General features: G+C 39.6%; 1 protein-coding gene across 4 annotated transcripts in view; it reads right to left on the reverse strand.

Annotated features, from left to right (window-relative positions):
• HMGCLL1 (3-hydroxymethyl-3-methylglutaryl-CoA lyase-like 1) overlaps positions 1-14,876 on the reverse strand; it is a 163,131-nt gene that overhangs the window by 105,372 nt on the left and 42,883 nt on the right. For all 4 annotated transcript variants that reach the window (XM_014537290.1, XM_014537291.1, XM_005863300.1 and 1 more), the window contains exons 2-3: positions 9,676-9,756; positions 9,333-9,440 (exon numbers count right to left, since the gene is read on the reverse strand). In XM_014537290.1, the coding sequence (XP_014392776.1) occupies positions 9,333-9,440; positions 9,676-9,756 (189 nt within the window). The remainder of the gene's footprint in view (positions 1-9,332; positions 9,441-9,675; positions 9,757-14,876) is intronic.

Raw genomic sequence — 14,876 nt, forward strand, 5'->3', positions numbered from 1 at the left:
TTCTCTCTTTCTTTCTTTCTTTCTTTCTTTCTTTCTTTCTTTCTTTCTTTCTTTCTTCTTTCTTTCTAAACTTGGGATTTTCAAAATGCAGAACTTGCTTTTCTCTTTATTTATTCCTTAATTATTAGTGAGAAAAAGCATATAACTGGGCTAATTAAATGCAATTATTTTCATTTAAAAGGAGAAGATTCCAATGAACATGTTAATATAGCAACTTAAAATAATGCAGGATGTTTTGTGCTAACAAAAAGCCAGAAAAACCTAATTGCTACTTTTCATTTCTCGCGGTCAAACTTTGGAGTTAGACCATTTAAAAACACGTAAGTGTCATGGATTATAAAAATGGCTCCAATGATATTTCCCCTCACACGTGCTCTTCTAAACTGCCCTTCCCAATCAAGAGGTGCTGTCTGTCCTCCTCCCTCTGAAACTGGGTGCCTTTGTAACTGGCTCAACGAATATATTATTTAAAAGTAACGCTATAAAATTTACAAGGCTTGGTTATAAACGGCACACCACTTTTCCCTGCCTCTTACAACACTCCCCTTTGCAGTTCTGAGTCACTTTTTTGTCTAAAGCTGCCATGCTGTGAGGAAGTACACACTCACCCACACAGAGACCACGAGGAGAGGCTGTGAGAACACAGAGGGAAAGAGAGGTGCCCAGCAGCCCTCAGCTCCCAGACTCCTAGCCCCGCTGCTCCATCTCTGACCACCATCTCAGAGGGACGTCTAGCCAGAGATACCCAACTGAGCCATTCCTGAATTCTTGATCCACAGAAACCACAAGCACAAAAAAGTGTTATTAAGCCACTAAACTGTGGAGTTATTTGTTATGCAGATAATCAAAAGAACCAGCATTAATTTTACTAGTTTTCAAGAATGCATGACAATTGCACCTATTCGAATACACATGCGCACATGCATTTGCACAAACATACAGCTGGAATGTTCTCCACAAGCTACATGGTCAATGCAAAAATAAAATTAGACTTACAGACAAGTCTAAAGAGTCTATGGTTCATTCCATTTAATGCTGGGAGCAAAATGAGGTGGAACCTATTGTATGTTTATTTCTATTTCCTAAGGAATGAATATATTTTTTCTATGTGTATATAGTTCTTATAGAACAATTTTATCCTCATTTAGCTTTCAATAACCATCTAAGGTCATTGACTAGAGAACTCGGTGTCTTTATTTCTTCTCTGAGACCAAATTTTGAACACACAGCAATTATTATTTGATGTGGAAGAAATTCAACATGCTCAAATAAGTTGAAAAATGAAACAAGCCTGGACAGTGTGGCTCAGTGGTTGAGCATTGACCCATGCATCGAGAGGTCACCAATTCCATTCTGAGTCAGGGCATGTGCCTCAGCTGCAGGCTCAGTCCCCAAGGGGGTGTGCAGGAGGCAGTGGATGGATGCTTCTCTCTCATGGATGTTTCTAGTTTCTATCTTTTTATCCCTCTCCCTTCCTCTCACTCTAAACTCAATAAAAACATATTTTAAAAAAAATGAAACAAGCCTAGTACATTTAGAAACTATCTATATATATAAAAGCCCAGCAACTGGGATGGTGGAACAACCAGAATGACTGGAACAACCAGTGTCTATGTGGCAGGCAACCAGTCTGATGCGGGCCCCCCACCAGCCCGCCCCCAATCGGATCTCAACACCCTAATTGGGGGCGGGGGCGATCAGCTAACCACCCTCGCCCCCTCCCCCTGGCCGGCCCAGCCCAATGGGTCCCCATCAGGGAGGGCTGGCCGGACCCCACCCATGCACGAATTTGTGCACCAGGCCTCTAGTTAATAAGAATATACCCTTAAACCTCTTTAATATATGTAAGCTTTTTACAGGAAGCAGCACGAGTGTGTGCTCCCAGGCTAGCAATTCCAGAAAAAAGAAGAAGAAATGGAGATGTACTTCACCAATGACTAGTCTGGGTGATCTGAACTGGCCGGAGCCTAATGCTAACTGTCGTAATCAAACAGAACCAACTCTATTATAGAAATAACATGTGGAAAGCATAAGGGTACCAAATAGAACAGGGGTTACATGAGGGGCAAACTTAGTGTATAGTGTACTAAACCCAGAACTGAGTGTTCCAAATCAGTCTCCTTTGAATGGAGTTTGGGTTAAATCTTACTCCCCGTTCAGCCCACTCTCCTCCTCCCAACCTAGCTGAGTAAAAGGAATCCTATAACCCTATAAAACGGGAACTGTGGTCTTGGTAAATTTCACCAGGATCCTCTTTGGAGAGATGGCAGAGGCCAACTCATCTGGGGTATATAATGAATGAGACTCACCCTGGAATACTTCCCAGATGATCAAATTGCCCTGCCAGCTAACTGTGCCTCATAAGCAAAAGAATTTGGGGGCTCTGTGTGTCTGCATGCCCAGGGGCATTATCTCGTTCTTTCTGTTTCTCTCTCCCTCTTTCTCTCTCACACACAAAATCAACATCCCCACTAAATTACCCCCTTCCCTGCCTATTCACACACCCATCCCCCTCAAAAAGAGCAGAGCCAGGAATAAAGCCAGGAGGAAACTCAGTAACCGAAGCTACAGCCTCCTGCATCTCATCAATGAAAATCTGAATCTTAAACTTCAATCCAGTAAGTGTGTTTTCATTACCAATAAAGAATTAATTGCAGCACACAATAAAAGGAGGGTAAGGAAAAGCTTACACATTCCTTCTTGCTTACATTGTACTTGGGCCATATATTCAAGTGTTAGACTGATTTGTAAATAATTGCTACAGTCTTTTATGTCTATTTCCTTTTACTTTTACAGAGAAAGTCTTTTTCCATCCCTTGCTGACAGGTCAAGATTTGCGACCCATCCATTCCGTAGTTAAAAATTAATTAAATGGGGAGCAAATATTTATAACCAAGACTTTGCATATGACATACATAAACATATAGCATTGTATACATTTGATGTATTCTTATTTTTAAATAAATGATGTTCACGTGAATCATTCATGTGAATGAAAAAGCTTACGCCAAATTCCTAAATTCAGGATGAATGTAAAACTCTAGTTCACTGTTTAAAATTAATGTATTTATAACGATTTAAATAGCTGACTACTAAGAGCCACATTTCTAAGTTGCCATAAACCTGTCTATTTTTATAAACAAGTTTTCTTTCAGCTGTTATTGTTTGTCCACTGAACTGGAGGGCTATCTGGACTCATTTGAAATGTTCTTGTAAGTCACTCTAAGGAAACCTTTTTCTAGATAAGTTGTAAAGAACATTTTTTTTCATGGCAGGTATTTTATCATCTCTGGCCATTTAGAGTATAGGTGTGGGATCCTGTTTTATATGGCACCCTGCTACATGGAACTTTCTTTAGCTGATTTAGTTAGAAAGCCACTGCCAAACAAAACAGTAGGAGGGAAACTGTAAAAAAAACTTTAAAACACTAAAAAAAGAAATAAGTGAACAAGCAGCAATCTAAACATAAACTAGAGAACTGTTCCCATGACCTAGGTCTGACGGGAAGAAACAGAAGATGCAGAGTTAACAGAATACCAGTTTGGGGCCAAGCTCAGTCTTGAGAAGAAATAGAAGTTACTTCAGACAATTACACATAAGCTGTTGTACTAAGATTGTTCTGTCACAAATCTCAGACATGACTTTAAGTTAGATGAGTCTGAGGTCATAACAGTTTCTTCTAAAATATGAAAGATATAAAATTTCAAAAGAGGAATTATCACTATGAATTAGTTCTGCTGACTTAAGGCCTTTTTTGTTGGTATAAAACCAGTGAAATCAGCAGTTACATAATGAGATGACCTGCAGCTACAAAAAAAAAATTGCTCTGCTTAGTCAAGCTCAGTGAATTCTAAAACACAAACACAACTATGGAAAATAAAATAGCAAAAGTGGAATATTCTCAATATTGCCTTTTTTGTTATTGTTAATCCTCACCTGAGGATATTTTTCCACTGATTTTTAGAGAGAGTGGAAGGGAGGGGGAGAGACAGAGAGAGAGAAACATCGTTGTGAGATAGACACATCAATTGGTTTCCTCCCACATGCACCAAACAGGGCCAGGGATCTAGCCTGCAATAGAGGTACATGCCTTTGACCAGAATCAAACCCACAACCATTCAGTCTGTGTGGGCTGACACTCTATCCATTGAGCCAAACCAACTAGGGCTCAATACTGCCTTTTGATATGTCCTGCAGTAAGTAATTTTAGAATATGAACCTCATCCTGTCTTTGATTCAGGAACACTGCTTTTATGGATATATGATTTATCTAAAAAAAACTTTTTGTTGTTGTTTACAAATGCATGTAAACAGATGAGTAATAAAAGTGAAATATATAACATATTCTTTCTGCAGTAAGTAATTTTAGAATATGAACCTCATCATGTCTTTGATTCAGGCACACTGCTTTTATGGATACATGCTTTATCTAAAAAAACTGTTGTTTTTGTTTTTTTGTAAATGCATGTAACCAGATGAGTAATAAAAGTGAAATATATAACATATTCTTTAGTATTTGAAAGATTAGTATCTTACATTACTCAGATTGGGCCCAAATATTTAAACTAAACACATACCTTAAGCTTTAAGAAAAAGGCAGAAGAGAGAAGAAAAAGAGAGAAGGCAGTGAATTTCTGTGGCACCCAGGACAGGTCAGTCAGTCTGTTTGTCAGTCAGGCATTCATTACTGACGCTAGTCATGAGTCCGGTGCTCTGGGCTCTGGGCAGTCACACTCAGGGACCCAGTCACAGGCCTTGCTGCCCCGAAACTCCCAGGCTGCAGGCATCACTGCTGGGATTTCCAAGGTTCAAAGAGGTTATGTCACTTGCTCAAGCTCAAGGAGGAATGTAGACAGGAAGACAGGACCAGAGGAACGTGTACCTCACCGCAGCTGTCCTCAAGAGCTGTGTGGGGACTTATGTCATTTATTCCATAATACTTTGAGCCCAGGAAGAGTTCATGAAGTCTCAATAGGTTAAGTCCCAAATTCACTGCAGGACTGAGTCCAGAATAAATCATGTTATTTTATGGTTCCATCACATGTATCTACTTAATGTGAGGCCAGAAGGCATTTTCCCATTACTGCTCACAGAGGACTGCTTCCCTTTTGTTGTATCCATCTTTGCTCTTCACTAGTTTAGCAAGAAGAAGCATGGCCCTCTAGAAAGGGGCCTATCCTTTTCCTGCTAAATGTCACTGGGTGTGTCCTCCATCAATCTGAACAATAATCCACCAATCAATTTCCAGTATTGCTTAATAATAAATGTGACCAATAAGCATTATAATAGGAAAGATGACTATTTTGTAGCAGTTTTAGAAAACTATTGGGAAATAAAAATATCTTGAGGAGGACTAGTAAAATATAATGTCTGAAATATAACTTTCATCAGTCATTAATTAATATTACCATGAATGTTTTCTCTCTTCACCTTAATTCTAAAGTGACACCAGACTCCAGGGTCTCTCCACCAATAATCAAGTCTGTGGAATGAGCACCGGCTGAATCAAACGCAGCAGCAATTTCATGAAGTCTTAGAGATGATAAAAGGGTCTCACATTCTCTTAAAATTAATGACAGTAAGTGAAATAATAATAGCTAGCATTTTACAAAGTGAAAATATAAAGAAAATATGTACAGTCTCAACAAGCTATGTGTGTCTTCCTAAGGAAAATATCTGTGACCTTCATTAGACAGGACCAAATATGTGACCAAAAGTAAGTCACTTGTCCAAACCAAAGAATGGAAAGTAATGTGCTATTTTTTCAGGCTAATTGATTCACTAATTTATAATAATAAAAGCGTAATATGCTAATTAGACCGGACAGCAAAACAACCTTCCAGATGTCCTTCCGGATGACCTCTGAACGAAGCCAGGGCTGCGAGAGCCAAGGCAGCCACTGAGGCTGTGAGGGACAAGCCCCTTGCATGAATTTCGTGCATCGGGCCTCTAGTCATTTCACAATTACTTACTGAGCACCTACTCACTAGGCACCAAACACAAGAGACACAATAAACAAGAGAGACACATCACTGCCTCTAAAAGGCTTATAGCCAAGGAAGGAGATCACTGAAAAATACTTACAAAAAATATGAGTATAAACAGTGACAATGGGATGAATGAAAAATTATGGTCTATTTGGAGAATGAACAAAAGTAACTGATATTTGAATACTGACTCTGTGAAAAGTGACATATTACTAATACTAATAATTATACTGTGGTTTCTGTTGCTTCCAATGTCTTTTTTAAATATACTTTTATTGTTTTCAAAAAAGAAGGGAGAGGAAAAGAGAGATAGAAACATCAATAATGAGAGAGAATCATTGATCGGCTGCCTCCTGCACACCCCACATTGGGGATCGAGCCTGCAATCTGGGCATATGACCTGACTAGGATTCAAACCATGACCTCCTGGGTCATAGTTTGATGCTCAACCACTGAGCCATGCCAGCTGGGCTGCTTCCAATGTCTTGCAATTAAAAAGGCTTTAATGTTTTAAGACTTTGCACATCATCCTGTTATAACTTCAGAGAAATGCAGAAATTGAGATGCTCATGAGCAAGTATTAATAAAGAGCTAGAGCCAAAGAGGCAGGGCATGTAAATAGAAAACAAAAAGCAATTTGACTTGGCAGGACTTCAGCAAAATGAAATAGGAAAACAGAGTTAAGACTGGAAAGGAAAAAAGAGCCCAGGAAAAAAGCCTTGAAGACCAGTCCAAAGTTTCCTGATCTTTTCAGTGGGGAGAAGGGAACTCTAAAGAAGTTTGAGAAGGCTGGTATTTCTGGGAGATTATTTTAGGAGTGGGAAAATACAGGTTGTCCTCAAAACATGTATACACACTTTAACAACTGAAAGCTCAATTGATGTTTCTTTCTTTTCAGCCAGACTAAGCTGTGAACAAAGGAAATAAGCCAGTCAGAGAAAGACAAGTATCACATGATCTCACTCATATGTGGAATCAAAAGAACAAAATTAACTGATGAACAAAATAGATCCAGAGACATAGAAGCATGGAACAGTCTAATGAATTGCAGTGGGAAGGCTGGGGTGGGTGGGTGTAGGGGGAAGAGTTTAACCAAAGAACTCATAAGCATACTAGAGGCCCAGTGCACGAAATTCATGCACTTGAGGGGGTGGTGTCCCTCAGCCCAGCCTGCACCCTCTCCAAACTGGGACCCTTCAGGGGATGTCTGACTTTTGGTTTAAACCGACAGTCGGATATCCCTCTCACAATTCAGGACTGCTGGCTCCCAACTGCTCGCCTGCCTGCCTGCCTGATTGCCCCTAACCGCTTCTGCCTACCAGCCTCATCACCCCTTAACCACTCCCCTGCCAGCCTGATTGATGCCTAACTGCTCCCCTGCTGGCCCAATCGCCCCCAACTTCCCTCCCCTGCCAGCCTGGTCACCCCCAACTACCCTCTCCTGCCGGCCTGGTTGCCCCCAACTGCCCTCCCCTGCTGGCCCGGTCGCCCCCAACTGCCCTCCCCTGCTGGCCATCTTGTGGCTGTGGGAACAGCCATCTTTGAGGGCAGGGCAGTCAATTAGCAAATTCCCTCCTTATTGGCTGTGGGTGCCGCCATCTTTGCGAAGGTGTGAGGGTCAATTAGCATATTCCCTCTTTATTAGATAGGATAGGCATAACCCATAGATTATAGACAATGGTGTGATGAAGGCCTGGGGGACAGGGGCAGGAGCTGGCTGGAAGGGGTAAATGGGGACAAGGGGGACATGTGTAATAGTTTCAATAATAAAGATAAATTTAAAAAAAACAGAAATTCATCCTAAAATGCTACTGGAAGTTTGAAAACACAGTTGAAGTACAAACACTGCCTTTATAATCATTCAAAGTATATACTAGTATACATTTTGGGGGGACAGCGGGAGTCCCCCCAAAATATATACACACTTTAACAGCTGACAACTAACTTAATTTTCTTTCCTTTTCAGGTTTAAATGATTTGAATATTGGGTGAAGCCAGACTAAGGTTTGAACAAAGAGTATTTATCCACTAGACCAGTGATTCCCAAAGTGGGCGCTACCACCCCCTGGTGGGCGCTGCAGCGATCCAGGGGGGCGGTGATGGCCACAGGTGCATTTGGGGGTGATGAGTAACTGCTATTAAAATTTAAAAAAAATTAATTTCCAGGGGCTGAGTAATATTTTTTCTGGAAAGGGGGCGGTAGGCCAAATAAGTTTGGGAACCACTGCACTAGACTTTGTTATGGGGATACATAAAAGATAAAGTTTACGATACAAAACTGGCAATAGTTGACAAATTGGGGGCAAAAAATACCGAACAAAATGATTCTTGATGTTTGTGATATCATTGCTTCACATTATCAGCAGTGCCTGGACCAGAACATTCATAAGTTTGAAAATAGGCATTAACAAAAAATTATTCATTTCGTTAAGATTATTTTAAATTTTGAAAATGAACTGTATATTGATAAACACTGGCTTTATAATCATTCAAAATGTGTGTACATTTTGGGAGACATCCTATATATAAAGAAATAATAAAGAGAAACAATGCGTATGGATATCATTTAAGGGACTATCACAATAATTGGTCAATAAGGGTGTGGGTTACTAATGTATCAATGGGACTGAAAAGAAGAGGTAGGAATATGCTTTACAGAGGACTAAGAATTTGTATGAGCTAGTCACTGACTAGATACAGGAGACAACCCGTTGAGCATTCGAGTCCAAGATTTCAAAGGGAACAATTGAGCTTTTAGCATACAGTAGGATGGACAATGAGTGATTTTGAACCCACTGGTTTGAGGTACTGGTGGTACAGAAAGTCCAAGATTTCAAAGGGAACAACTGAGCTATTAGCATACAGTAGGATGGACAATGAGTTTGATTTTGAACCCACTGGTTTGAGGTACTGGTGGTACATGTAGCTGAAGCTCACCAGAAAGGGGAGGACTAGAAACACAGGTTTGTATCCTCTTAGAAGTGACTATTAATGTTGGAAGGATATGCAAAAGAGCACAGAGAAAACTGTTGAAGGCAGAACCTCAGGGGAACCTTAAACTGAGTGGGGGTGGAAGATGTCAGGGACAAGCCTTATCCTCTGCTCATGATGCTGAGCCATATAATCAGGTGGGAACAACATGGAATTCTAAATAACTTTTTAGGACTTAATTTATATAAGATATTTCATCAAAGAGGTTTTTCCTTAATCTTACCTCAGTGTATGCGCTATAATTTTGTAAGAAGATAACAAATTAATAATTATATCACAATGCACATCACATTGTTTTCTAAATCTTGGCAAGGCTGACATAAGGACCCAGATAAGGAGTTATGGATTACATACCTGTGGTACCCATTTGGAAGACACAAAGCTGGTCACTTCTATTACAGACAAGCCAGTTTGAGAAAGTTGATTGATAAATTCAATTTTTATATCTGTAGGAACTATAACCTAGGAAAACATTGAAAGTTATTTTATAATTAATGTGTATAGGGTCTGTTGAAACATAAATAGAAAATTACTTCTTAACTGAAGGCAAATCCTAGTTAAGATTTATAAATTCAACTAGCAATGAGAACAAATATTATATTGTAGCATATGAAATATTAAGTCTTTAGAGTTTTAAAAAATATGAATATTTAATTTATCATTTAAGATAAATTGTGCAAAAGTGATATCAAGCTACCTTTTCATTCTGCAATCCATCGCGAGGTCCAACTTCTACTATTTTAACATACTCGGGGAGTCCAGATAACGGGGATGCTTCCTGTAATGGAAAATACAAGGCAAGGAAAACAGACAACCATTAAACCATTAAACTTGCTGATTAGAAAAGTCAAACTATTACAATTTGTAAAATTAAATTCTCACCCCAGAATTTTAAAATGGTAAGAAATCAATGCAATAATACTACATAATCCAAATACCAATTTAATGTTATTGGCAAAATGAGGTGTGTTTTTTTTTATAACTTCATGATATTCAACCTAATTATGATAAAATTCAAAGATTAATTGCTAAGATACACATGGAAATGGTGATTTACTTGGGATCCAAAAAGCAAACCTATTGAGTAATTCTACATGTGATGATAAACTAACCATTGTTAGCGTTCATGGAAAAATTAGGTGTTTGTATTAATAGACTTCTACCAAGCAGTCATACAAGATGGTGTCCTCTATCCCCTGGTACTTGAGGAATGTGGAGTTGGTATTCCGGCTTGTGCTTGAAAACCGGAGGCTAGAAATGAAGGTGTCCTTTTTCTTTTTTGTATCACATAGCACAACCAGCACCTAAACACAGAACCACCAGCCCAGTAGGACCTAGCGCTTGACATCGCACTGGAAACAGCCGAGCTCCAGCCCAACATAACACCCTGTCCTACCTTTCTGCCAAATCTGAAATGGCAAGAGGGTCTGGACTCTGGAGCCTGTGTCCCTAAACTAAGTAGTATGGACACACCTATTTAGGACACTAGTTTAAAATAGAAAAAATAGGAACAGCCTTTCTAAATGTCACATTGCAATTAAAATTAGAAGTAGACTACACCTTCTCAGACCGTACCAGCACAATGTCCTGGTATCTCTGAGCCGAGTTAAGTCTGGGTAACTCATTATCAAGTTCTTCACAGGGATAGCTGATGGAATCAACCTAATCAGCAGGACCTGTACTTCAAGGCTTTGTAAATTTAGGTCAACCAATTTATAGTTTCACCCTGTCCTTGTAACATGGAAACAGACTAGTGAAGTGACAGTTTAGCATGCAAAATCCAGTTTGTTTCTATAGAAAAATGCTCACCGGCTCTTTTAGAGTCCAAAGCAGTTATTCGGTTTTATTAGCATCCTCTTCTAACTAACTCAGTAGAAGAACCCAGATGCTTCCTGTTACAATGTTTACATACCACCCTCCACCATTTCCATGAACTTGGGCAATTCAATATGCAAAAATTAACCAAGAAGAAAACAGAATTCTCATGTCTGCATCTTCTGAGCAGATTGTGATGCACGCGGTTAACTTGGAGGGTGGAGGGTGGACAGGGGAAGTATGGCCGTCCTGAGCTTTAGGCTCAGTCTGGGATAGCAGTCATGAAATCATGCTTCATTTCCAGAGTGGCCATCATTTCAACCAGGCAATAAAGGACAGGCATGGATGGCATAGAAAAGTGGAGTCAATAAAGAGAACCTCACTCCTCTTTCTTATTACCTCCAGTCCTAGAACTGCAAAAGATGAAAAAAGCAAACAAAACAGAACTAGGTAATCTTAAGCCATGTGGTGTCATTATTGCTGATTGTAAACTCAAGCTGTATTTGCAACAGCAATTAGCTCGGAGCATACATGGAAGAAGAATACTCCTTTATAAAACAGCAACGTTTAACCAGAAAGAAAAGGAAACTATGTTTTTTAAGCTGATAGCAATATGATGTGTACAATTAAAGAGCTTGAGACTTTCCAATACATCATTGTTGTAGCTAGCAGAAGTAACAAGCAATCTGAAGAAATTACAGACACCACCAATGATAGCCATTTCAGTCAAAGCAGAATATATGCTCACTTAATATTATTTTAGATTTCTTCTTGAATCTAATGCTACTATTACATCTTTCAGCTATGGGTACTTATTAACTCTACCTGAATACCTGAGAAATCAGAAAAAAGTCAAAATGTGTTCAGTAAATCAAAGAGTAACAACTTTTCCTTTTTAACAGAAAAATAAATAACACAAAAGTCAATTAACACATACTCACTGAATATGTGTAATGTGGGAGCCCCATCTTGGTGATCTTTAGTCTCTTCCTTGGCATTACCAACTCTGTACTGACTTTTCTAAGGAGACACAGCTATACATAAACAATACGTGCTTGGCATATCCACCTAAGTGTTGTACAAACTCACGGAATTCAATAACTTAAACCTGATCCCATTATTTTCCTACCTCAAGCCTCTCCTCAGACATTCCCCCACCACATACTATTCTTTTTTTTTAAATATATTTTATTGATTTTTTTACAGAGAGGAAGGGAGAGAGACAGAGAGTTAGAAACATCGATGAGAGAGAAACATCGATCAGCCGCCTCCTGCACATCTCCTACTGGGGATGTGCCCGCAACCAAGGTACATGCCCTTGACCGGAATCGAACCTGGGACCTTTCAGTCCACAGGCCGACGCTCTATCCACTGAGCCAAACAGGCTTCGGCCACATACTATTCTTTACCTTCTCTCTGACCACTGGTATCTCACTGGTCCATTTGTTACTGGTTTTATTTTGGCAAATATCTAGTACCCACTGAAAGGAGCTTTTAGGGGTGAAATAGGCAGGTTTAGCAAATTTTAGGAAGGGGTCCATGGAAAAAGCACAGGGCTACAGAGCTGCAGACGGGTACATTTCCATAAGATAAGGGAGCTGGGAGTAGAAGGTACATTTCTATAAGATAAGGGAACTGAGAGCTGCAGAAAGGTAGACATTTACAGAAAAAAGGGAAGGGAGCCCCTCATTCAGAGAGGGAAGAAGAAAGCCCAGGGGGAATAGGGAAACAATAAGGGAGAAGAAGGAGGGAACCTTAGTATACTTCACTTGAGGTTTGAGCTCTGGAGTTGCTATAGTAACCAATCTAAGGGGAGCAGTGACCAGAGGGGATATCAAGGCACAAAGATCTGTAGCCTTTATACGCTGAAGGAAAAGGGACTTAGTGGGACTCTTCCCTTCACCCCCATATGCTTGTTTCTCAATAAATTTCCACCTTTTGCTAAAGCACCTTTATTCCGTGGTTTCATTCTTCGATTCCACCAGACAAAGAACCCAAGAACCATCCTGCCTAGAGGAACACCGTGTGTTCCAGTCCAATTTTCCCGTATTACCATCACCATGCATGACCCTCAGGGTGTGTTCAAAAATTACTTTTATTGTATTAGTGAATCTCTTTTGTCACTGGCTTCATTAAAATTGACATTTTTTTCTCACTCTATTGCTATAGCTTCGTAAATATTCTCCCTTAATCTTGTTATTCCAAGATTAAAATCCTTCAGCGTTTGCCAGTCACCTTCAGAGAGATCAACCTAAGGTAAAGGATGATTCATGACTCGCCTCTCATCATCTACCACACTCTACTTCATGCAGCCTATGATTTTAGCCATGCTAAAGACATGTCTTGCTCATTTTCACATCTGTTGGTTGGAAATACCTTCCATCTGTGGAAAAAAACTTTCCACCAAACTCATTTCTCTTCTTCATGGACATAGGACTAGACCACGTTTCTCCCCATCTAAGGGTAATGTTTGAACAAGTTCTAGTCAATGAAAGTGAATGATATGTACCATTTTTAAGCTTGGCCCATGAAAATATCCCACACACATTCCCCATCTTCTTTTCCCCTCAGCCAGCTTAATGCAGATGAGTATGGCAAATCTGGAAGCTAATGAAAACCAAATAATAAAAGAAAAAATATATAAAGGTGCCTACATCCCCAAATCACTGCTTAAATAAGAATTCCATGCCAAGAAGAAAAAGAAAATATTTTTTACTTTTATGGACAAAAATAAATGTCAGCTATTTCATACCACTGAGAGTAGAGGTATAGAGTGGACCTCAGTTCTCAAAATTAATTCATCCCGGAAGGCTGTTTGAGAAGCTATTTGTTCAACAACGGATTCATTTTTTTCCCATTAGAAGTAATGAAAATTGAATTGATTCATTCCAGACCCCCAAATGATTCCATTTTAACCTTTCTTATATACAGTACCTGTCTAATGTACTGTTTAATCAATAAACAAACACTATTTTCTTAAGTTTATTGAACTACCCCTAGAAGCCTTAAATGAATCTTTTTCAGCAGTCATTCCAGGTATGTCTTTCAGGAGGTCAGCTGCAGCATCTTTGCTTTTCTGCATATCATTGCCCCTGAAATGCTGTCACTGGCAAACTCCTTTTCCTTTATCCAAATTAATAACAGTATTTCTACCTCTTCAATTGCCTCTGGCCATTGTTTCTTTCACACCTTTAGCAACATTAGCATTCTTGATAGACTCTTTATGTTTTAAAATTGTGCCAGCAACAAAAGAAAAAACACCCACAAAATACAAAAATATTCACAGCACAATTTGCTGAGATGTTAACAAGGCAAGATTGGGCTCTAAACACACTCACACTGGCGCATTCTCTCCTCTGTGGCCTGGGAGACACTTTTTGTTTTGCTGATGTATCAGCATGAAAGGGGTGTCAGGTCAAGAACCGGTTTTGTTCAACAACTGAGACATTTTTTCATTTTACAACTTGGTTGAGAACCGAACTGCTCAAGATGGGAGAGAACCGAGGTTTGACTGTATCTCTTATAGCTTCTAATTGTGAAGAGTGACGAGTGTGCAATTTTGCCCTACATGCAAGCTAACACGTGAGCCTGCCTTGGATGCTGACAAAAGGCACTGACTCCTAGGTCAGAAAGGAAGAAAACTTATTAACTCACAACAAATAGCAGTAGCTAGAGGATCAGTACTTGTGCTGATTCCCCAAGCCTCAACTCTCACCGAAGGAAGCAAAGTGGACCCTATGATGCTTGCACAGGCCATCAGTTGCATTCTAGGAAAAGAATTCCAAGCATAGACAACCTGAATCGTTAGTAATGTACAGTAAGAATATCTTCCTTGGCAACAGAGGTAGACATTATGTTTATTATGCCTGGCCCATGAGCATGCCTGCCTTTTGATTCAAAAGAAGACACTATCTCTATGATCCAAGGCTTTAAGCACGCTTACCCCTTGTTCCAGAAGTATATTTCTATCAATCAGAGCTATTCCACATATTGGCAAATTCTCCTGACAGTCAATTACTCTGTTGGCCCCGCCAATGAACAAAAACTGGGACCAAATCTGTACAACTTATACCATAAGATATT

Source organism: Myotis brandtii, unplaced genomic scaffold (genome assembly GCF_000412655.1).
Source record: "Myotis brandtii unplaced genomic scaffold, ASM41265v1 scaffold176, whole genome shotgun sequence".
NCBI classification, from domain to species: Eukaryota; Metazoa; Chordata; class Mammalia; order Chiroptera; family Vespertilionidae; genus Myotis; species Myotis brandtii.